Consider the following 24,082-nt stretch of genomic DNA (forward strand, 5'->3'; position numbering starts at 1 on the left):
TGCCCACATAAAACCAGTTCCCTCAATCTGTCATTGATACTATCAGGTTCATAGTGCAGTAAAATAAGGCAATCACTCTGGATTTACATGACTGTAATTGTGGAAAATATGCAAACTGTGTGTGAAGGGCTTCATGTTAACTGTAAGATAGCCAGTGTTGATGACTTTGATAACCTGGCTATTATTTGTTTGGTAATGACCTTATGTTGAACCTTACCTGGGATTCGTTTCCACTTGGCTGTGTTTTTTTCTTTTTCTTTTTTTTAATTAAAAAAAGCTTATTTTACCCATTACAAACACATCTAAATGCATAAAGAAACACGTGTATATTATATATATAAATATAAGTATATATTGTATATCCTTTTTTGTAAAAGCTGTTTTGAGCTACAAATGTATGGATGCAATGCATCATGGGTTATGGAACAAGATGTAAGAAAATACAATGATTTGTACCCACAGAGATCTGATTGCAGGAAATGAAATAAAACTTCCTTGTCTATGCATTGTGTGTTCTGTTTTTATACAAAAGCTTTATTTTTAGACATAAACAAATACATATTATGCTCATTTTCAGGTTATAAGTTTATTTTTGGGTATTACTAGAATAAGTTTACATGCCTTAATGCTCAAAAGACACATCAGTTTTCTCATACTGTCCAGTGCTGCAGCACTGTATTCCCCCTCTGTCTGTTTTGGCTCCTGTCTCTTTAAGGCCCCCCCTCCCATATACCCAGTCTGCTCTGATTGGTCAGCTCACACAGGCCTGAGCCAGCAGCATGTTTATAGAATATTTAAATGTCTGATATTGGAGAAAATGACATTTCCTCTCCTTTTTTATTATAAAGCAGGTCAGAGGGTGCATAAAGGTGCTGCATTAGAGGACTGTATGAGAAAAACCATGTGTATTAAATACATTAAAGCATTTAAACATGTTCGGGTAGACACCTATAATAAAAGCATGAATCTGAATATGAGCATAAAATAGGATTATCATTTAATTAGAACATTAATTTGTTCTATTATTTTCCAAAATAAGTCTTCTCGGTTAAATCAAGTTCTTCATAATCAAATAAGTGTTCACAAGAACTTGGTGACTGTTTGTTTTCCTGTATGTTTTTCACTTTGCCTGCGTGTGAGAAAACAGTCCAACATCTCCGTGTAATGTTGCTGAATATTCTTTAATGTAAATATTATTGGAGGGCACACAAATGACACAATAATTATCACATAAGTCCTCTTAGAATCACAATAATTCCCAGCGTCGACTTCAGTGCCCATCAGACAAATATATCTGGTTACTGACCAGCATATTGATGACACAACACTTCCCACCATTACGTAATAGACCTAACATGGCTGGACAAAACAATGACATGTGAAGGGAAAACTGATTACACAAAAAACACACAGTTAAATTGTGAAGTAAAACTTTGTCACTTTTCATTTAAAATGTCCATCATGTTGAGAAAAGCAGCAGGACACATAAATAACACTACAAATAACTCAATGATGGGGGAAGAATACAGTGGGAACATTACATAATGATCCAGCAGGATAATTTAGTCATATAGACTTAATGATGTTAGTGGACTCTCTAATCTATCAATGCAGACCTTGATTTCTAACTTACCAAAGCATATTGATCACAACAGACAAAAACTGCTCCTTGACTGACTGCATTGATGATTAATGCTGAGAAACACCTAAACTCCAATACTGATTACCTGTTCATATTCCCAACGGACTTCTGTGCTGACTGTCCACAGAAAACATCCGATGACAAATCGTTGCCATCACACTTGTTTCTCTCTCGCATTGGACACTGCAGTTCTTCTCAGTCTCTCTTTGACTCGGAGGAACTCTGGCCCCTCTCGCTGTTGTCCTTCATCTTTCTCCAGCTGTGGAGGAATTAATACAAGCTAAAATGTATATTTGGAGCTGATATGCGAAGCCACAATAAATAGCATTGTTCCCTCAAGGACACTTTACAGATGTTTTGGTTTAGGTTTAGATGTAATTTCCTCAGATTAAAGGCCTGACAATCCATAGTTCCATAAATGGTCAAAACAATTTGGATGAGCAGAATTGTTAATTTTCTTTATGTGCTTGGGTTCATACAACTACTTTGCACAGAGGGCCTTAATAAATTTAGTGTCTTAACAGATGAATGTCTTGTCATAGTGAGTGTTGTAGTGTCTGAAACAATGTCTACACTGCCCTCCAGTGGTTGACCGCAGAACAACTAGATGCTCCACATAGACGTAATCAGGGGCCGCCACATGTCTATCCTCTGTGTGGAAATACTGAGCATTTTTATATCATACGATACGTTGTGCTCTTAGAACATATAATTTGATTTCATGTGTCAACCACTGTGTCAAACTTTTTATTGAAAATGCGAAAAAAAAGAGAGGATGACCAAAGCAAACCTTTTCTAGCCTCTGCTGTCTTTTCACCAGCTCTTGATGAAGTGGTGATCTGATCTTCCTCGCCTCTTCCTGATCTCTGCTCTCCTTCATCCTTTGTTCCCATTTCCTCTTTTCTAAAGCCCTCTGGAGCTCACTCTTTCCTTCCTGCGACACTCTCCTGACGGAAACACACAAGGAGTTTAATGATTTATGCGCACAATGAAACCAAAGTGCGAGTGTTTTACAACTGTCTATGTGTCTGTCCGACCTCTTGTGGGTCATCCGCAGTTCTTTGTGGAGCTCCTGGTGGCTCCTGGAGGCTGTTAAAGGATTGAGAGGTTTTTGTGGTCTGATGAGATTACTGCTCTCCTCCTCACTCAGGAGCAGCGCAGCCTGAAGCTCTGAGGATCGGTCTTGCTGTTCAGTTTGGTGTGTCTGCATTACTGAGGCTGAAAAGAAAACCAACATACAGTATATGTTTTGCTACCAAGATCTTTTTGTGTGCAACCTTTCTTACTAACAATACTCATCATACGTAGAAGTGCAACAAACGTAAAAAAACAAGCGATAAAAAAAAAACAACAACCATAAAATGGCTCCATACAGCTTGTCCAGAGTAAGCCAAGTTTTTGGAAGCCCCGAGATCCGGAATTCATTTGAAAAGATTTTATTTACACCCTCAAGCTCATGCACAAAGTTCAGATACCGTGCACGCTAACGCTTTAAGCTTGGCAGCTGCAGTGAAGATTTTGGCTTTAAAAGGGTGTAAATAAAGTCTTTATAAATCAATTTGGGATCTTGGGGTTTTGGGGTTTTGGAGACTTGGTTTTGGTCCACATCTACTTCAGTTGTTTAGGAGTATGCTGCAACATTTCATTCTGGGTGAACTTAACCTTTAAAAGGTGCTATTTGTAAGAAAAGCTGATTTTTGAGGCTCATTCCCAACTCGTCAAAAACTGACGCTTTGGGATTGTAAGACGGGTCGGCCGCCATCCCAAAGCGTCAGTTTTTGACAAGTTGGGAATGAGACTCAAAAATCAGCTTTTCTTACAAATAGCACCTTTCAGTTTCAGTAATATAAACATACGTACACTATAAGGTTAGAGTAATACAGTTAGCAAGCAGCAGTGAGCAGATTTCAGGCTTAATAAAGCTGAAAAAAGGTAGGTAGGATAAGTAGCTCCCACAATGATATTGCAATATATGAGGTTTGTATGTTTATCCTGTTTTAGCTACAGTTGATCCAGGTTGTGTGATATTTTTGACATTTTATCATTAGTTGTATAACTTAGGTGTTCAGTGCATTTAAGGTTGTGTGAGACTAGTCAGGGATTGGAAAAACAGACTGAAATACATGAGAGAACACTGAACAAACCTCTGAGTACACACAGAGACATTAGGTTTACACTTGTTAGCTTAATACAATTTTAGAGAATTCACTTTATTTAGAAGTGCCATCTACCTCAGGTGTTTAGGAGAATGCTGCAACACTGCTCCAGAAATGTTTTGTGGACAACAAAACTTCACCTGACTTTCCATCAACATGGGGGCAAGAAGATGATGACTGAATGTCAATTTTTGGGTGAACCTATCCTTTAAGAGTTGCCAATGTGTCCACTAAAAGGAGGATGGTAAATGCTAAAGCATAGGCACAAGAAGAGAAACAATAGCAGTATCTGTCAAAAGTTTGCTCACATTAGCCACCCAAAGCTACATGAGGTTAAATAAGGCCGTAGCTTCAAAACGTCTGAGCGTTTTGAAATGCACAAGGGTGCGTTTATTTGCTCATGGATTTACTTTTTCATTTGTGTTTCTTCTTTCAAAGTGACACAGCCTCGCTTTAAAACACAGTTTACAGACTAGAATGTTGACTAAATGGTTTATTGACAGCCACACAACGGACCATTGACTCAACAAGCTCACTCTTTTACTCTTTAATGACAGTAAGAATCTATAAAAAATACCTCTGCAGGAAACTGACCTGCTGCTGTTTTCAGCACATGGCCACACACATCCCTTCTAACACTTCGTCCCAGACCAAAAGAAACAAAACACCAAATTACACCTCTTTATGATAGAGTTGATAATTATAAACTTTATGGATGCCACCGTGTCAGTCAGCACTGCTCTGCCTCACAGCAAGAGGTATAAAATGAACAAATAAACACTAATTTCACAGTCAAAACAAAAACTTGACACAACAGTTGTTCTTACATCAGATCTACGATAATAATGTGTATAATGTGTGTAGTGGGCTACTCTGTGTTGTTGAAAGTAATACAGGTATGAATCAGCATTATCAAACTGGATATTTTTAGATTTCTCACCAGACCCGTTCAGGTGTGTCTCGCTTCTACCTGGAAAATGTTGCAGATCTCTCTGTCAACAGAAAAAGTCGATAACAAGTCAAACAGAACAGAATATATCTCATAGTTATTACCATGGTCTATGCCTGAGATGAAGTGCTACAAGTGTGTAAAATAAAATAAATATAGTGTGACACATGAAATCACTCCAAACAAATAGAAATCTCTTGGTCACGTCAACAAATGGCAGCAATGCAGCACAAAGCCGAATTATGACGCTGACGGACAAATGAGTTGTCAGCTCTGGTTAAACAAGTCCAGTGAAGCGAGCGCTGTAACTGGGGAGGTGGAGGGCTGCCACCTCATTAATGACAGGATCAAACAAAACCCAGTTTGATTCCCACTGAGTTACTTGCTGGAGTTTGAGCAAAATTAACAGTCGAGACCAGAGTTATTGCTCGGTGGAATTCAAACTGGACGGCTAAATAAAGTAATTCTTTCTGTTTTTGTTGTTTGATTAATTATTGATGTGTTTTAATGAAGAAAAAACATTACATTATTACATTATTATAATGTTACAGTTCCATGTACATGTTCCATAATGTGTGTTGTAGCCAGGGTGGGTCAGATTGCTTTTAAATAAAAAAAAGCTCACGATAATGAAGTTATCTATGAAAACTTTTAAAATAAAATGCTGTCAGTCAACTTCATCTCTAATTTTGTTTCCTGTGTTTCGTCTCCTTTTTGGCAAATAAACTACATTCAAAATACGAGGAAAAAAGGACTATTACACTTCAACAAGGCAACCAAATGAATAGATAAATAAAAGATCTACACGGACTTATACCTGTGCCTGATTGTTCAAACAATATTATCATATATGTATAAATATGATATCAATATTTACATTTTTATTATCACGGTATCACTATTATAGAAAATTAGTATCATGATTCACTGGATTACAAAACAATGTGACTTAATCCTGATACTGCTGGAGTTATATTGGATTAGTTCAAAATCAAACATTTACAAAATTGCTGCTTAATCTTAAAATTGGAGTTCCACAATTACTCTTTTTTTTCTTTAAACATCTCAAAACATTTTCAGTGCAAATAAAATACATTTTTCTTATTCAGCATTTATAGATGATCAAAAAGAAAAACCCTCACAGGACTGACACAAGACACAGTTGTGTCGTGTATTGCTCAACATGTGGGGTGCACGCTGTTCCCTCGTGTAAGTTTTTGGAGTACTTTGCTTTCAATTCAACTAAAAACTCCATTATCATCATTATACTGTAAAACACAAACACATATTAGTAAAGTCCCCATTAAAATTGGCTACCTGAAAACCCGAGAGGAGTAACCTACTTTGACAGAACATACTCATGAGAAGGTTTCATAATTCCAAAATTGCCATATTTTAAAGACTGAATAAAAAATGTAACAATCCTAGACAATATGACTATAATCTACCAGTGCTGTAAAAAAGTACTCAAGTCATACTTGAGTAAAAGTAAAGATATTAATTCAAAATATAACTTTGGTAAAAGTGAAAGTCACCAATACAAATTAAATGAGTTAAAGTCTTGAAATATCTAATATTAAATGTACTTAAAGTTCATTTTTGAATGCTTTGAACACATTTTCTAACATATTGCATCTTTAATTATCAAAAGTAATTTTCTGGCAATAAATATACTTAAGTTTAATGAGAAAAAGTAAATTATACATACTTTTACATTTATGTGTATACTACAAGGGGTTGATTGTCTGATCTAATATTCAGCATTTTTCTAATTATCAGAGTCAGTTTTTGTTTTGGTCTGATTACTGACAAAATAAATCAATTTTAAAATGTGCAGCAAAGGAGGTAATTACTAAAGTTATAAAGTAAATGAAGTGATTAAAAAGTACAAACTTTGCCTCTATATGCGCGAGTGGAAGTAGAAAGTAGAAAAATGAAAATACTCAAGTATAAATACCTCAAAATTGTACTGAAGGACAGTAGTTGAGTAAATGCTCTTATTTACATTCCATCACTGTAATCTATTTACATAATTCTAATTATGTTTTGTAATCTAATTATCCCAGTTACATGTAATCTGTTACTACCCAACCATGGATACAGCCTTGAGATTAGATGCATTCAGCTGTTCCATATCTGGGCAAACAATCAGAAGCAGCACTGCTGGATGTGTTCAAAAACCAGCAGCCAGTAACCAAATAAAGCAAAGCTTTAAAGATGACAGTAAATTGTCAGAAAGAGGATAATAGTGCGATCTAAACGAGGTATTTTAATGACAACTCTGCTGCTGGCTGCTGTTTGGTTGATTAGGGAAGAGTCATGCTGTTTGGCTAAATCTCCGACAGTGGGTATTGTGTGGAGAAGAATTAATAGGACATGACGGGATAAACACTCTCCAAGGCCCGCTCTTCAGCGTTGGCAAGGCTCTTTTTTTATTGGATAAAGACCTGTGTTTGGTGCAGGCTCTGACTGTCTATGGGAAATGCAGAGACAGCAGAGACAACAATAACAAAACTACCACAGAAAAACTGTGAAATTCTGCAAAACAAATGCAGAATGTGGAAAAGAATAAACAATTATTGCCATATATCATTTGTTATAACACAAGTAAGAAAGCATACTGTCTCACCTCATTCTTAATCTGTTCAAACACAGTGCATGCCAAGAAAGTATTTTTGCTGCATGGATGCTTCTGCTGGATTATCTTAATGTGACTTCAGTAAGGGAAGAAAAAAAAAAAAAAATCAACAAACTTACCTTCTTTCCATGGGTGACTCCCATGTCCTCGGTATATCAGAGTTTCTTCAGACACCTCCTGGGCTCACAGTGGACAGAGTTTCAATACTAATTTGAGGTTCCCCTCTCTCTCTACTGCAGCAGATGCCAAGAATGTCAGAGAGGAAACTTCCCTGGTTTAGACCAATGATGAAGCAGCAACCAAGTGGAAGACAAGCCCTGGAGAACAAAGTGCTGGAGCAGTATTTAGTGTACAGCAGTGAAAGTAACTACGTTTACTGAGGCCTTGCACGCAAGCAGAATTTTAAGCTACTTGCCGATTTAGGATTTTGTTACTTTATACTACATTTCAGAGGGAAACTCCAACACATTTATCTGGCCACTAAACATTTCAGATTAAAAAAAATGAAACTGTCTAGTTGGGGCTCCTTCTCATGTTTTAGATCTCCAAGTTCCGGTTCCACCAATCACACATTTGGCCTTGTTAACTTCTAACATGCTTTGATATCTTTTCTCATGTGAACTACAATTTCAACATGCAAAAATAAAACAATGTTCATTTTCACATGAGAATCACATGCATTTTATTCCACTTGTGGAAAGAAAACATGGCACGTGAAATCACATGAAATTTGCTTCTTCACATGAGAATTGTGCAATTGGCTATTTTTTCTTTCGTCTCCCATTAATCATCTCACAACCCATCTCATATATCTTATGACCCTTTGGAGGGGGCCTGACCCCAGGGTGGGAGCCAACACTAAACTGCTCATGATGAACTGTACCGTAGATAATGTAGCCTCACCAGTGAAATGCTGAGACACATTTTTACACTTCTAGTACATCTGCATGAAGTCAGATTTTGAATGTCAAGGTTTTACTTTACTAATGGAGTATTTCCACCCTGTTGTTTTACATTTTCCTTCAACTTCAGTGAAGTTCTTTCACAAAGAGTGCTTGGATATAAAGGAGGGCACTGCAGATCACAAAATCTCATGCTCTTGGTTTTTATTGACAGTTAAATAATATATGATCCTCCACCTCCAGGAATCTGAAAATATATTGTTCATTTATCCCAGAGGGATAAAACTGCTGGCATATTAAATTCACTAGTCAAGTGTAGTCAGTTTTATTTATATAGCCCAGAATTACAAATTGCATACTAGCCACAGACAGTTTTACAATCTGTACAAAATACAACACCTGCTGTCCCTGGATTCAGGATGAGCAAAGACCCAAGGAAACCCCAGGAAGAGCAAAAGAGGAGGACATTTCTTAAATTCAACAAGATTTTAAGTGGCATCACTTATACAGAGCAGTTTGTAAAAGGCCGACCAACACAGCTTCCATCATAGCCTCCTGTTCATCACAAAGGTCCATTAAGTTTAGTGTCTGTCAGATTGGTCTTGGGAAAACAGCCGCTCACCTCCACCAACGCCGGCCATCCTTCAAAAACGTTGGTTTTCTCATCATTAACAGCTTGCTGACAGGTGAACAGAGAAGAAGACATTTGTTTTGCCATCAATTATCATGTCCTTTTGTACTTTTAGCATATTTTAAAATAGATGTCACACATGGAATAAAATGAAACTGCAGTGAACAGGCTCACTAACCCTTTCATGGAGGCTTTTGTTTTCCATCCCCGCTCTTCCAGCAAACACCCAGCTGTCTCTGTGTTTCACAGACTTGATCAAAGTGCTTCCCATTCCAACAAATGCCTCCCTCATTTCATCTGTCATTCTGCCACAAAGTAGAAGAAAAGGGTCATTGTGCATGTCGTGAAATCGTTTTGGTTCTTGAATCACTGAGATTTAGACTTACTTCTTTGTCACATCATCAAACGAGGCCACCAAGACAATCATTCCAGGTTTTATTGCCTTCAGGTATGCCAGGATGTCTTCTGGGTCTTTTGTTAGTCATTGAAAGAAGAAAACATAATTTTAAGGTTTCATTAAACTTTGAAATTGAAAACAGGATTGAAATGATTTTTTAAAAAAACCTCTTACTTCCATCTTGCATATTAAGATAGCCACATTTTTCCACAGTTCCATTTTGACCTGAGATGGAAAACACATCAATAACTGACCAAAACAAAGATCATCTCAAGGTCTGTATGATAGCTGTTCTTTAGCATTTTAGGAATTGTGGATGTTAAAATGACAGTGACAATGACTACACTTCACCACCACGCCACCATGGGGTGCAGTAGAATATTGCATAAACTATGTATGTTGAGCAACTCTTTGCTTTCATATAAAATAAATACTTAAGCTCCATCTGCTGATGAAGATCATGCAATATGTTTGAAAGCTCCAGGACAGTTATTATATAGACCTTTTGGTGAGATTGTTTTACCAACTGCTGTTTCCAAGTTCAATGATCTTTTAAGCTCAAAACTATTAACGATATCAAAGATCACCTCCATACATGTATAAGGCAAACATAAAAACATTCTCTAATTGGTATCTATCTTTTGCTGACAAAAGTACAATTACGACATTAACATCCTTAAAATGGACCCTATCCCTTCACCCTCATTAAAAAAAAATCCAGAATGTATGATTATGCCACATGACGTTTCATTTAACAAGTTTGACTGCTGGACACAAGATTTCTCCTACTTCATTGAATGTGTACTGTAAGCTTCAAGTTTCCATAATCACACTTGTATATGCTGAATAGTGGACCAGGATTAGCTTCCAAACTACTGGAAAATGTACACTTTGTGTGATGAATGGGAAAACTCTGCACATACATCATTTTACACATTGAAGCTCAAATATTCAACTACAGAAAGAAAGAAAAACTTGTTTTATACAGTGCAGTGGTGCAAGTATTTTACTCACCATTTACCACCACGATGTTCAGTCCCGATCCAACATTATTCAACACATGACTCATAATGCTGTTGAGACATCAACAAGGTTGAGTTTGACTGTATAGTCACTAATCTCACTGTTAATTCAGGTTCATCCATATTAACACACGTACATTTTACCCTCGAAACAGATCCTTGGTCCGACAACATTAGCTGCTCCGCTCTGGATATGTAAAGCAAAATGATTGGGTGGGCAGAGTCTGGAGAGGCCACACTTTGGCTCAGGTGCTGATGTGGCTGAAGGTACTGAAAGGAAGACGGTCACACATACAGTTAATGTGGAAGTTGTATAATGTTATAAAGAGGAGATCTACCGTAATTGGATTTACCTGTGTTCAATTTTAGTTTGATTTGATCTGCATAATTAAACCCTAAAATAAAAGAATGGAGACAGTGTTATTAGGATGTGGCAAATAAAATGAAATGAGAAGCGGTAGCTGAGGATTTAAGATGTAATAAGCAGAAATGAGCTCACCAAGAATATTTCTTGCCTTATCCTGTACGTCAAAGGAATTGATGAAGATTCCCCATGTTATTAGGAGGACAGCAATTACAGCAGGGAGGTGCAAAGAAGCTTTCAACCACAGAGAGCAGATAGATGAAGATTTGCAGACATACAAGCAAAACTACCTTTTTTCCGCTTTTAAAAAAAGTTAAAATCTCACCTCGATATCTCATATCTGGAATATATATGAGAGCTTTCTTTTCCTAGAGGGAAGAGAGGAGGCCTTTGAAATGCACTTCAAGTATTTCCTGTCAGCTGGAAATATTGTAGATAGAGCAGAGCTTTGCTGTCACCTCATCTGTGAACACACTCACTGATAATTCCTACAACTATTCCTTGTGGGTGAGGTTTTTGGATTTGCATTGCAATTGTCAGCTCTCCTCCCCCTTGTGCTACATAAAAACCAGGATGTGGCATTACATATATGCACACACACCCTCTGAGCTAGATGATCAAGTTTCTGTCTTTGACAATGCGAAATATGGGACAGTGTCAGGCAGCAAGAGACATTGTTTGAGGTGAACAATGAGTGGTTTCATATTTCAAATTGTAAATGTGAAAAACAGTTTTCTATTTGTATGTAAATCTTAGTAAATCCCATCTGATGTGTGTACTTATCAGCATAAAAATGACAATATACCCCAAAAATGCTGCAGACTATAATAAACTGACAATAGAGAAATAAAAATGATTTTACTCAAACCCTCAACTACAATAAATAACAGGTGTAAATCACCTGTTTCATCACAATACATAATATTGATTCTTTGTTAAGGATGGGACAAAAAAAAAAGATACTGTCATGATAAAAACACTCGTGGTGAATTTCAATTGGAATAATCCTGAATATCCTAATATGAGTGACTTAAAGAAGCTGTTTAGCTTGACAACATACAGTCTTGATTTCCTGATGTATTTCTAGGCCTGTCCCAATGGACGAAGGCTAGGCTTGTGCATTGCATCTCCCAGAAAAAGTTAAATGGGATGAGTGGAATCAAACTTAACAGCAACAGAGAGATGAGATGCCCACCTGCCCAGAACCAGCAGAGGAAGGGGTCTGGCCCCGCAAACACCTGCAATTTGCACTCCCATCTCAATGACCACTGTCCAGCTCAGTTCGCTGAATGGTTTGTTTTTCACATTAAGGAATGTTAATAAAGTGTATGTCCTGTCTGTGATGCAATAAAAACACCAGTTTCTTTTTTTTTTTTTTTTTGCCATTTTAAAAGCTAGGGAAGGTGATTCTGGAAACATAGTTGATTGTTGAGTCTCATTCCCAGGTCAACTTTCTTTCCCCAGAATGGCCTTACCTTTAAGAGTTTTAAAGATATTGATGATAATTGGGATAATATTGTGAATTCTGAAGATTATCTTGCTGGAAAAAAACATGCAAGTATCATAAATTTGTGTTTGTCACAGAGATTATTTGGAAATATTTCAAAATCCAATTCAACAATCACATTAGCTTTTTAAGGAGGTACAGGGTACCAGGTCCATGCCAACTTCCGGGTTGGCCTACAAAAATCTGCCCAATTAACAAAATCAATTACAGAAGAAGCCGCCACCACTTTCTATTCTGCTTTAGGCCATGAGGGAAAATAACACATAGCTAATTGTAACTAGCTTAGTTTAAACTGACTCCACTGACACACATGAAACATGTCAAGGAGACAAATGTTTTGCTAGTCACCATTATTAGCTTAGTTAGCTTAAATTATCTTAGCGGCTAGCAAACTTTTCCTCTACTCAGGGCATGACATATTAGGCCTAGCTACACATATCATTTATTCATACTTTTTCTTACTCACCGCTGGTTTAAGTCACTGCATCTCCCGACAGAACACGGTCAACGCGGTTGACTTTCAGTCTGCATGAAGACTGCATGTGGCGCTCGCAGTTTAAATGTCTGGAAAACAGGTGCGCTTAGATGGACAGGTGACGTAGTGCGGCTGGGGGGGATTTCAAAATAAAAGCATGACCTAGCTGATGATAGGCGTTATGTTTCCACGTTGCATCAGGCGCCACCGCACCGCACACTTCAGAGGAGCAGGATGTATGGAAGACCATTTCTGCCAGATAAAGAAAAAAAGTTGATGGAAAGTTGGCCTTGATTAAAAAAATATATACATATATTCCCATGGTTAGGTGAAATTATTAGATAAAAAGATGACGTTATTAGAAAAAAGTCACAATAAGATAAATTATGTTAATAAATAAATGTTAATTACTTTTTATGACTTTATCTCATAATTATGAATTCCTATCTCATAATTATGACCTTATCTCATAATTACGACTTTTTATTACATAGTATTGACTTTCTATCTTATAATTATGGCATTTAATCTCATAATATTGACCTTTTATCTCATAATTATGACTTTTTATCTCACGATCATGACCTTTTATCTGATAATTATGGCTTTCTATCTCAATATTGACCTTTTATCTCATAATTATGTCATAATTATAACTTACAATGGAAATATTTTTTTATCGAGCTCAGTTTTCATGTCTTTTTTTCATTAACTGGCAGAAATTGGCTTCCACAGAAGTGGCATGTCTTTTGTCAAGACATAAAGCATTAAAGACCATGTAGGCAACGCTATATGCACATGAAGCCCTTACCAACATTTAAAGGAAACATATTACGCTTAATATATGTTAGGTTAGGTTGAAGGTTAAAAAGTCCAAAGTCGACGCCAACAGAAGCTCCTCTCTCCCACAGAAAACACTGCTCCTACACCTTGTCAGTAGTCGTTGTGACATTGTGACATCACACTACATCACCATGTCACACATTAGCATAATTTATGTCTATATTCACGATAGAAGTGAAGCTAACTGGAAGCTGAAAACATGGCAGAGCCAACCCGATACATGTTGAGCGTCGCTGGCTCCAGCATGTGTGAGCTGACCAATCAGAGCAGACTGGGTATTCATGAGTGAAGCCTTAAAGAGACAGGAGCTAAAACAGAGTGTTTCAAACAGAGGGAGAATACAGCGCTGCTGTATGAGAAAACTGATGTGTTTTTGAGCATTAAAGCATGTAGGCCTATTAGAAACCCAAAATAAAATTATGAACCAGAAAATTTGCATAATATGTCTCCTTTAAAGCAGAGGTCAAGCCCTTGCGTCAGCAAGCGTCTGCCCTGTCGATGGTTGAACAGCTGAGTTTGAGCTTTCACCTGCCTGGAGTGGCAGTAATGACCTGATATTATGACTGTTATTATTTATGGTGGCCAGATCATAATAAAGTCATTATTATAATTTAATCATCAAGAAACAATTGAGTCGCTGGTCTGCACAGCCATATTTTGACAAATGAACCACACATTCACAGACAGTGACAAATTACAGGGAAAACCAGGGGGAAAATGTCTTAAATAGCTGGAAGGCTGCCAAAGGTCTCCACATCAGCTTCAGTGCTATTTGGTGCTGGTTTGTCATTCATTTGCACATCACATTAAGTTCAATCATTGCAACTTTATTCAAGAATATGCATCATAGGAGCATAAAACTGACCGAAATGTTAAAAATATAAATAGTAGATCTTGACACGGGGCTCCTCCACGAGACCATATTATGTTACCTGTTAATAAGTAAGTATTACCTTAAACTTCTTAACATTTCAATTTGAATTAATCAAATTGCTGCAAACTCATCGTTACACAATGAACACAACACCCAGGGGTCAGAAGACAACTGTCTGCTTTGCCTCATCGGTAATCCAGCTTTCACTATAATAAATTAAGGACACTGAAAGGACAAAACTTGAAAGCATATTTACAGTTAGCGTGTGCACTTACATTAGATGTTGCCTGGATACATGAAATATTATCCTGTCTGACATCTGAAAGCTCTTGTAATGAAACATTAAAATGCATTAAAAGACAAACTAGAGGTGATCATGGTGCAGTATATTGTTTTTGGTGCCTGGGCTGAGTCTGTCCCCCATCTTTTCCCAAACTTCATCACTGGCTACGTGTTTTTAATGGCTTTAAAAGCTATATTATTTTTTAACCCTACAGTTTATTGTACTCAAGGGTGAATTGCGATAATTAACAGGTAGATGGCTGGTGGAGTTTTTTAAAGGATTAAAGAAAATATTAAAAATCTTAATAGTATCTCACAAAAGATAATGGTAATAATAATGATAAATTAGTTTATCATTTAACGCACACCATTAATGCATCCACAATCTGACATTTCCTTAATTAACACAGGATTAACTCAGGTATCTAACATAATGAAATTCAAACAATATGTTAATCCTCAAATAAAACATGCCATTTCAACCAAATCAATTATTATGAAGGTCCAAAGTCCATAAAAACTCAAATCAGCTCTTCCTTTGTTCTGCCAGCAGTGGTTTGGAGGGAGAGTTTTATAATCTTGCGGGTATTCGTCCAGGCAGGAGTGGCAGTCTATGCTGGTGAAGCAGACGGGGTCAGAATTCAGCGGTCTTCCGGTTTATTTTCCCCTGCTTGTTAAATTAATCCAATTTTACACATTAAAGTGTTTTTACAGGTCTAGTAACAGACACATGGAGTTGGGAGTACTGCCTCATATGTGAAGTAAGTAGTATAAAGCTACTTAGGAAGCTCCAGAGGAAGCTGCATCTAATCTGATAAATTACCTCCAGTGCCTACATTACCCACGATGCAAATTAGACACTGAGTGACATCTTTTAAGGCAATTTATCAGATTACATGCAGCTTCCTCTGGAGCCATAAAAAGGCTTTAAACTTTTTTTATCCACATATGCAATAGTACTCCCCAGGACCTGTAAACGCACTTTGATATGTAAAAAAAGGTGGACTTACCCTTTTATATATATTACGTTTAAATAATATATAAATATAAATGTTGTATATACAGGGATTTACATTATAACAGATGTTTATGGCATCATGAGGTCTTATTCCTAAAATGCTGTAATACTACACACAACCAGCAGAGGGTCTATGTGCACTACTGATCTGATCACACATTATGTATTCAGAGGAATAAAAAAATCCATATTTTGTTCCTTTTTTAGTAAAGAGTGTGCCTGCCCACTTTAGCAAGACAACTCAAATAATGGTTTTAAATGGGCAACTTTAGGAAACAAGTAGTTCAAACTATATAATACTTATAAAGCAGAGATTCTCTCCAGATAAGAGACAAAAAACAGTGAACTACACAGAAGATCCACAGTCCACTGGATGAATATATTTAATAGACATCAACATATATATTTCTCAAACGTACACCAGAATGTACAGTGATAATCATCAACATCATTCATACCATCATCAGTAGCTTTACACCAGCAGAATTTGCAATAATACTTGAACTTTAAATAAATAAAACTCATAGGGGGACAACATACTGATGTCATTGCTTAATGTCCTCTTCATACAAACACCAATTAAAAGAGAAACCACAGTGAGTGCTGTCACTGGGATCCTGTGACACTGATGTTCACATATTAATGTTCCCTCGCAGGTGGAGTTTCTTTCTTTGTGGCAAATGCAGCTGTCAGAAGAAATCATGCAACATCACACAGCCTGGAAGTCCATTAAAGAGTCACTGGACTCTGAACTCTACAGCAAATGTACTTTAAGTGGGTTAATGTTAGCATGAAAAGGGAAATATATTTCAAAGGGAACTGGCCAACTGGTAGATAGCTGCAGCAGTCTTAGTGTGACTATTTTTAGCTGCGAGTCAATTAGGGTGTTTGAAATCATCTGAAATGTCAAATTTCCATGTGATGCTTTGTAGAAACCGCTTACTTTCCAACTGCTGGATGTTGTGACATCTCTGATGTATTCAGACTGATACCGAATTAATGTAAAGGTGTAGATTCTGTACGATGCAACAGTGTTTTGACTTCTTACTTTCACGTATATTTACCCACATTTAAGCAAATTTTCATCTTGTGGCTGTTACATTGTTACAACCGGGTTATTTCAATATTTAAATCAGGTGTTTTTTTTTATCCATCCACGTGTATCGCTGTGCCAATAAAAGATGATTGCTACCCTGCCAAGAAGGTTATGTTTTGGCGAGTGTCTGTTTATTTGTTGGTTGGTTGGTTGGTTGGTCAGCAGGATTAAATAAAAACTACTGGACTGATTTCCACAAAACTTGGATGAAGAACGGGTCTTGGCCCAGAATAGACCCTATTAACTTTTGCTGCGGATCTGGATGAAAGGACGAACCAGCAAGTCTCTCTCATTTTCTTTAATAATGGCCATTTTTCTTTAACATTTTTGTGAATATCTCAGGGAATAATGCATGGATCTTGATTAAAAAAATATATTTTTAAAATGTTTTTAAAAATCAGCCGTATTTAGGAGGCTGCTATCTATGAGTGAGTACAATTTGAGGCAGATCCAAATAAAAATCTTGATCTAGCGGATTTAAATATATACAGTTTGAATGAATTGAAGGGCACTGTTGGCAGAGGTATACACTCTACTGAGTGCCATTCTAGTATGGTTCTAGCTTTATTTTGAGAAAAAACTAGATTGGGTGATTTATCATGCTAAAATTCATCACACGTTTTTATTCTCAGTTTAATTACCAGAGCATTTTATAGGACCAGTGAAGTGTTGATTCACAGTGGGATCAGCAGCACTAGCCTCCTCTTCACATAACCGGAAGTCATTTTACAATGGTGTAGTCAGGCGGTGATTTTTTTATTTCTAACACAGGGTTAAATGGCCCAATGGGAGCACCCCCCCCTGCACCAACACTACCTACCAACCAACACACACACCTATGGACAACTCCCAAAAGATATTCTTGCAGGATACCTTACACCAAACATCTATAGTGAAAACTAGATCGTCAGTCATGTCTCCTGAAATATTCTGTTAGAGAGGCGGCTTGGTCTGGCGTTGTTTTTTCAGCAGCGCAGACGCAACTGAAGGATCACAGAAAGATTTACAGGAATACTACAAGCTACAGTGTGTCTCTGTGATCCTCTCACTTTTCCATGACTACTCAGCGCTACTCCTCACTTTGATCATTAAGGTGACGCTACTCTATAGAGGATATAGGTGACGATACAGTATACTGTGGAATTGAGTATTCATAATTTAGACTTTAGAAAATATTATGGATCCAAGACAAACAAATACATCTGCAACTTCAGCACCTAGAACAGCACTGTCGATTTATCAATACACAGAAGAGTTAAAGTGATAGTTGTGGTCTTTTGATGTGGGGTTGTATGAGGTACTTATCTGGAGTCAGTGTATTACTTGCAGTACACGACAGTTAGCTCTCCCCCTGTTTGGAGAAGCAGCGCTTAGCACCAATAGGGAAGCAAAACAATGTACTGCTAAACTGTACGGACAGCAAGGTGTATTTCAAAAAATACATATCCACCTGAAGGTCATCTACTGCAGGTTATACACTGACTAGGGATAAGTACCTCACATCAAAAGACCCGAGCTCTTACTTTAAACTATTTATATATTTCAGATTCATGGTCGGGGTCACAGATTCAAACTCGCACAAACCTCAGTGAGATAAAGGATTAATGAGTCAGACGGACTAGACTACCATATTCAACTAAACAACCTCTCTGCCCCTTCAGTCTCTCTGCTGCTAGAGGATAGATATGGGGGATGGCAGGTTAACAGGCGGGGATGCATTTTGGTCATTTGGCTAACAAAGTGGAATCCCTGCTAATCCCCCCTCAAATTGCCGACTGCGCATAGCTTTGAATATTCACATGGATTTAGATATTAACAAATGATTCTAAAATTGATCATATGATGCGTTCCACATTATTGGTAGCATAATTAACAAAGTAGAAATTCAGTGTAAATTGCTGTATTTTAAGTAGCTAACCCTGATTAGAAATCATAGTTTTGTTGAAAACTTAATGATAAATACATATTTTATGTGCCTCTTCACTAAGACGAGTGTCTCAGTTGTAACAAAGATAAAGCTCAAAATGTCACATTAACCATAAAGAAATAACACTGATAGAAATTTAAGCCAGACGATGAATAAAAATCCACAAAAACAAACCACACTACAGCTTGTTGATGAATACGACACAGCACCGAGACACTCTACAGCTGTAACTCACAGATTAATTGATTAGTCAATGGCTTGGAAAATTATTTTTGATAACTGATGAATTACCTCCACCAAGGAGGTTATGTTTTCACTGTGTCGGTTTTTTGGTTGGTTTGTCAGCAGGATTACACAAAAACTACTGAACCGATTTTGGCAGAACTTGGATGGAGGATGGGTCTCTGCCCAGGATAAGACCCAATTAACTTTTGATGCAGATCAGGATAAAGAGAAGGAAGCCAGGGGTCTGGGAAGTTTTTACTCACTTTCTTTAACATGGCCAGAAATGGCTTTTTCGGGGGGGAAAATCACATATTCAGATGGCTGGTGTCAAAGAGTGAGTTTGAGTCAGATCCAAATAAAAATTCGGATCTAGTGGGTATAAATATGTTTGTTTTTTTATATTGGATCGAATTAAAGGGGACTGTTGGGTCTTGGTGAAGGTATGCACTCTACTGAGTGCCAATCTTGTTCTTTAGGTTATCGTACTCTCACAAATGCCAAATATGAGAATGTGTTGCTTTTTCTTATCTTAAGTCATATTAAATGTGATATTTGGGGTTTTGGACTGACAATAAATTCGATGATGTCATCACGGGCTGTAGGAAATTGTGATTGGCATGTTTTCTTACTGTTTTCTTATGTTTTGTGAACCACATGATTAGTTGATAATCAAAAGATAATAAAAACATTACTTAATCATGAATATAATCCGGAGCTGCAGCCTTAAGCCACACAATAAATCCACAATGACCTGTTTTTTATTCAGTCCAGCGGCATCTCAGGCGGAGATTTATTCCAGAAGATCCTGTCACAAGGGAAAAAAGGAAGTTACAAATGACATGCGGTGTGATGAGGAAGGTTACAGCTGTGTCAACCTCTACTGTGGGACAGATGACTGTGAAAGCTACTATCAGGGAAGCCATGAAGCACTGACCTCGTCTGACTCCTCTCCAACTGTGCAGGGCCCCCTGTCGCCATCCTCCTCTGTCACTGCTGAACCCTGATCCTCCAGCCGCCTCAGCACTGAATATCTGTATGTCGCCTCACTGAAATAAAGCGATGTGACAGACCAGGGGGAGGTGGTTTTACTGCACCCAGAATATTAAATAATCTCATTAAGGCTCATTAATAAAGTGTGCTTACTTGACTGGGAAGCAGTATTTTCGGATGATCAATACAGCAGCAACGATCGCCGCCGCAGAGACGAAGATCACAGATGCAATAATCCCAGGGTGAAGCCTTAACCCGGCCTAAAACGACAAATGAATCCAATAAGATCTAACAGTGGGGTAGTTAAAGAGCCCATAAACCTTACAGCTCAATTCATGATGTGTGGCTCAGATAAAAAGGAAATACGGGCAGGAGATATGACAGCTGAACAGCAGTGTGTTATGGATCACGCTGGTGTACGACCCAAAAGCTCCACAGCAGGGGTGTGAATCCCCGACCAGGCACGAAAACCAATGCATGCCCGACAATAAATGATCACTCGCATCCGAACTGTGATCAAAAGCCTAAAGCATTAAAATCAGAGCTATGCACTACATCATAGGTAATGTTAGGAGGAGAGTGTGAGAAGATCGGTGTGTGTAGTGATAATTAGGATTCACTTGGAGCACGGCAACAAAAGGGCTACATCCAACAGGAACAATTAATCACACCGGTGAGGAGGTGTCAGACAACTGTGATGAGACCGGATTTATCACCACATATGTACATGATTCGATCTGTGATTAAGACATTTATATATAATTTTAAAACACATAGAAAGAACTCTAACCCTGTTACAAATTACAAATACTTGATTATCAAGCATGTCAAAATAAAACACAAAATATTATTAGGAGGAAATGTTTTCTGTTAAAATGCCTGTGAATTGTTATTTAAAAAAATACAAAAAAAACCATCCTATACACACTGATATAATTCCAATTAAGCCATTTATTTGCCTCAGGTTGGATTTTGGCGTGCCAGTTGTTGAATGGTGACAAACAGAAGCTCTGCAATTGAAAAGAAGTCATGAATCTGTGTTATTTAATCTAGTATACAATTTAAGTAACATGGTTTTTACTTTATCTGTTCTTTTACCTCCTCGTGTTGCCTCTCTGACTCTGCATCGAACAAATATCATGATAGTGGTTAAAAACCAATGGAAAGACGTCCAGTGTATTTCATATTTTATCAATGATGCCAATAATCGATTGTTAAGGCAGCAGATCTGCATCCCTATTAGCACTGAAGGACTGTAACTAATTACATATATTCAAGTACTGTATGTGTACAGCTGGGGTGATGTTATCTCTGTTCAGAGCATATTGCACATTACTGCATACTGCACACTTAAATCAATTTATTACATTCATTTGCTGACTTAATGTCTGTAAATGAAATCATCTTGGTTTGATCAAACATAAGGTTTAGCACTACACGCTACCAATCCCAGTTGTGGAGACACTGGTACAGCTGTCTCTTTGTCTGACATTGATGGATATTATTTTTCAACTATGATCTTTTATTGTGTGTTTGAATGTAATGTAATTTTATGGAATGTCTTGTCTTTTATCTGGACCGTGAGTCTGCAATAAAGTTTTTAAATTTAATTTGAAATTGAATTGTACTTTTTTTGAGGTACTTGTACTCTACATAAATATTTCCATTTTCTGCAACTTTTTACTTTAACTAACTTTAGTTACTAGTGACTCTGCAGACTGCATGTTGCATTAGAGGCAAAGTAGCACATTTTGTGTTGTTTTATTGTCAATCAGAGTTAAAAAAATATGATCCTGAAGACCAAGAAAATGCAGTTTATTGGCCAACCCATATTGAACAAAGTGTATACACTACTCAAAATGAGTTAGGAGTATTGGGATGATTTAGTTTTTCACTTGATTGTTTATTCTGTGACATATCTGAACTTTCTTTTTTTGGTTTTGTGAATACATTTGGTCCCCAAAAATGATGCGACACATTTAATTTGACTTTTATTGTACACCCATGTGCACACATATATGCACCCATATGCCAACATCCCAAACTAATTTTGAGTAGTGTGCGCACATGTAAATATATGCATAATTGACTTTTACTTGCACTTTTGATACTTTTAAATGATCACATCATAATCCTGAGATTGACTTTGCCATCCTGAATCATTCCAGGCTGATCTATCAAATAGTGAGTATAGTGCAATAAAAAGATGACACAGCCTCATAACATCAAGTACATTCAGAGCGAGGATGTCATTTTTCACAGGAAGTAGATGTGAGGCGTTTTCTGCAGAGTGCATCAGTCTTAATAATCCCATTAAATGATGACAGCCTGTGTGTTGAGAACTAAAATCGAGAGAATCCCCATCACTGACTTTTAGGTAGGCTACATGATGTCAACACATACAGAGTCGAAGTGATGAAAGCAGGAAGACAGCCGACAGTATACTGTGAGCCTGCATCTGAGGATTTAACGACAATGATGAGTTTGCATTTCTGTACAGTCCACTCTGCAAACCGACGACAGGTACAGCGGGAACTTAATGGCTCTCATCAGCGTGTGTCTTCACATATTTACCTGTTGTGCTGACATCCTTGAGAAACTTCAGAGCAGTTCATCTACTATCATTATGGACCCGCAGCTCAGTACATTACAGCCCAGTCGATTTCTAATTAAGCCCCGAATTAGCGGGGAAACTTTAAACGACTTAACACGAACGCTTCCTGTCCGACTTGTCACCGCGACGAGTCAAACGCCATGTTTGTTTACGTCGTCGTCGCTCTCACCTGTTGCGAAAAGTTTCCTCCTCGCAGGAAACGTCACGTGACGACTGGTCGTGTGTCACGTGGTCTTCTCGAGACGCATTATTACATTAAAAAAAAGATATTTTTTGACAGCAGGTGGAAACACGCTGTTTAATAGCTGCCTTCAAGTTCGACTATTTTGTCGGGAAAATAGTAAGTTTTAGTGGATCATCCCCTTGGAAATATTCCCAGGAAGGATTTCTACAGGCAGGCGTCTAAAGGGTAAACCCACCAGTTTTACAGATTAAACTGTGTTCAGTACTTCTGCAATGTGGCAAAAGAGGAAGCTGCATATCTGGAAACAGAGGAAGCTGCATGTAATCTGATCTCTCTCGCCTTCAGTGATGCCACTCAGTGGCTAAGTTGCATTGTGGGAAATGTAGGCACAAAGTTTTGAAAAGCAGGCCTCTGTAAAACATTGCACTCCTGTAACACTGTTGGACTCGATAGGGACAGCTTGAAAACAAATGATCAAAATGGATACGGAAGAACCAGAAATATCGCCTTTTAATTCCAAATGTACTTCTCCTTTTTCAAAACCTGGCCTACATTACCCACAGTGCAGCTGCAGCTGCATATGCAGTGGTACTCCCCAAGACCTGTCAACACACCTTAAGGTTGTGCTTTAAGAGAAAGCATTAAGATCTTTGTTTAAAAATCAAGACTATGAAACGTATTATGGCTACTTAGCTAGCTGGCTGGCTCCCACAGCTAATACTATGTGTATTCCTCAGGGAAAACTTTGTAAAACCAGTTTTTTGTGGCATCTAAGTTTATACAAATGTTGACATTTTTTTAAATAAATAATTTTATGTCTAAATCTTTCATTTGTATGTCCAAGATCTTGTTTTGGTAAGTCATGGTTATCACTGTTATTGACAAAAATGCATTTTGGGACACAATATTGTTTGAGCTCCTGTTTGTTCAACACTGCATGAATTATTAACTAATTTCTTTGACAGTTCATGTAACATAATTGCGTACACCCTCCATATATCAGTGTTTGATAAAATAGATCACCATCTGAGCTGAGCACTGTCTGCTGGCTGAATGCTCAGTCCAGTGATCCAGTTGGTGTACTGTTTGATTAAAACAACTGGGATTCACAGTGTGAAGAATGATTCTCTTTTCTTCGTTTGTTTCATTTTTTGTCTGCCACTGTGAAGCAACAACTCCTCTCAGGCTGAAAACGATGAATCAATCTCATATCACCTGCTCATCAGGTGTGATGAGTGTTTTGGCATGACTGATGGAAAGACCTGCCAGCCCCGTGAGCTGCCCGTCTGTCGATACTGACGGTTACATTTACAGGCCCGGCTACAGCTTCAACTGTGAATACAGTA

General features: G+C 37.6%; 2 protein-coding genes and 1 long non-coding RNA gene across 3 annotated transcripts; all 3 read right to left on the minus strand.

Annotated features, from left to right (window-relative positions):
• Positions 1-1,796: 1,796 nt before the first annotated feature.
• On the minus strand, positions 1,797-2,852 carry LOC140997687 (actin-associated protein FAM107A). Its single transcript, XM_073467665.1, has 3 exons — positions 2,680-2,852; positions 2,433-2,589; positions 1,797-1,901 (listed from the first exon to the last, which is right to left on the minus strand). Exons 1-3 carry the CDS (start codon positions 2,850-2,852, stop codon positions 1,797-1,799), a joined length of 435 nt encoding a protein of 144 aa, XP_073323766.1.
• A 5,744-nt stretch (positions 2,853-8,596) lies between these two features.
• Positions 8,597-12,776, minus strand: LOC140998651 (protein FAM3C). The gene is made up of 10 exons (XM_073468996.1): positions 12,675-12,776; positions 11,027-11,069; positions 10,837-10,935; positions 10,691-10,732; positions 10,475-10,607; positions 10,330-10,388; positions 9,490-9,540; positions 9,305-9,389; positions 9,097-9,223; positions 8,597-8,966 (listed from the first exon to the last, which is right to left on the minus strand). Exons 2-10 carry the CDS (start codon positions 11,037-11,039, stop codon positions 8,850-8,852), a joined length of 726 nt encoding a protein of 241 aa, XP_073325097.1. The 5' UTR covers positions 11,040-11,069; positions 12,675-12,776; the 3' UTR covers positions 8,597-8,849.
• Positions 12,777-16,060: 3,284 nt separating this feature from the next.
• Positions 16,061-22,693, minus strand: LOC140998538 (uncharacterized). The gene is made up of 4 exons (XR_012179439.1): positions 22,513-22,693; positions 20,092-20,198; positions 19,883-19,994; positions 16,061-19,753 (listed from the first exon to the last, which is right to left on the minus strand). It is a non-coding gene; the product is annotated as an uncharacterized lncRNA (long non-coding RNA).
• Positions 22,694-24,082: the final 1,389 nt, after the last annotated feature.

Source organism: Pagrus major, chromosome 6 (genome assembly GCF_040436345.1).
Source record: "Pagrus major chromosome 6, Pma_NU_1.0".
Lineage (NCBI taxonomy): Eukaryota > Metazoa > Chordata > Actinopteri > Spariformes > Sparidae > Pagrus > Pagrus major.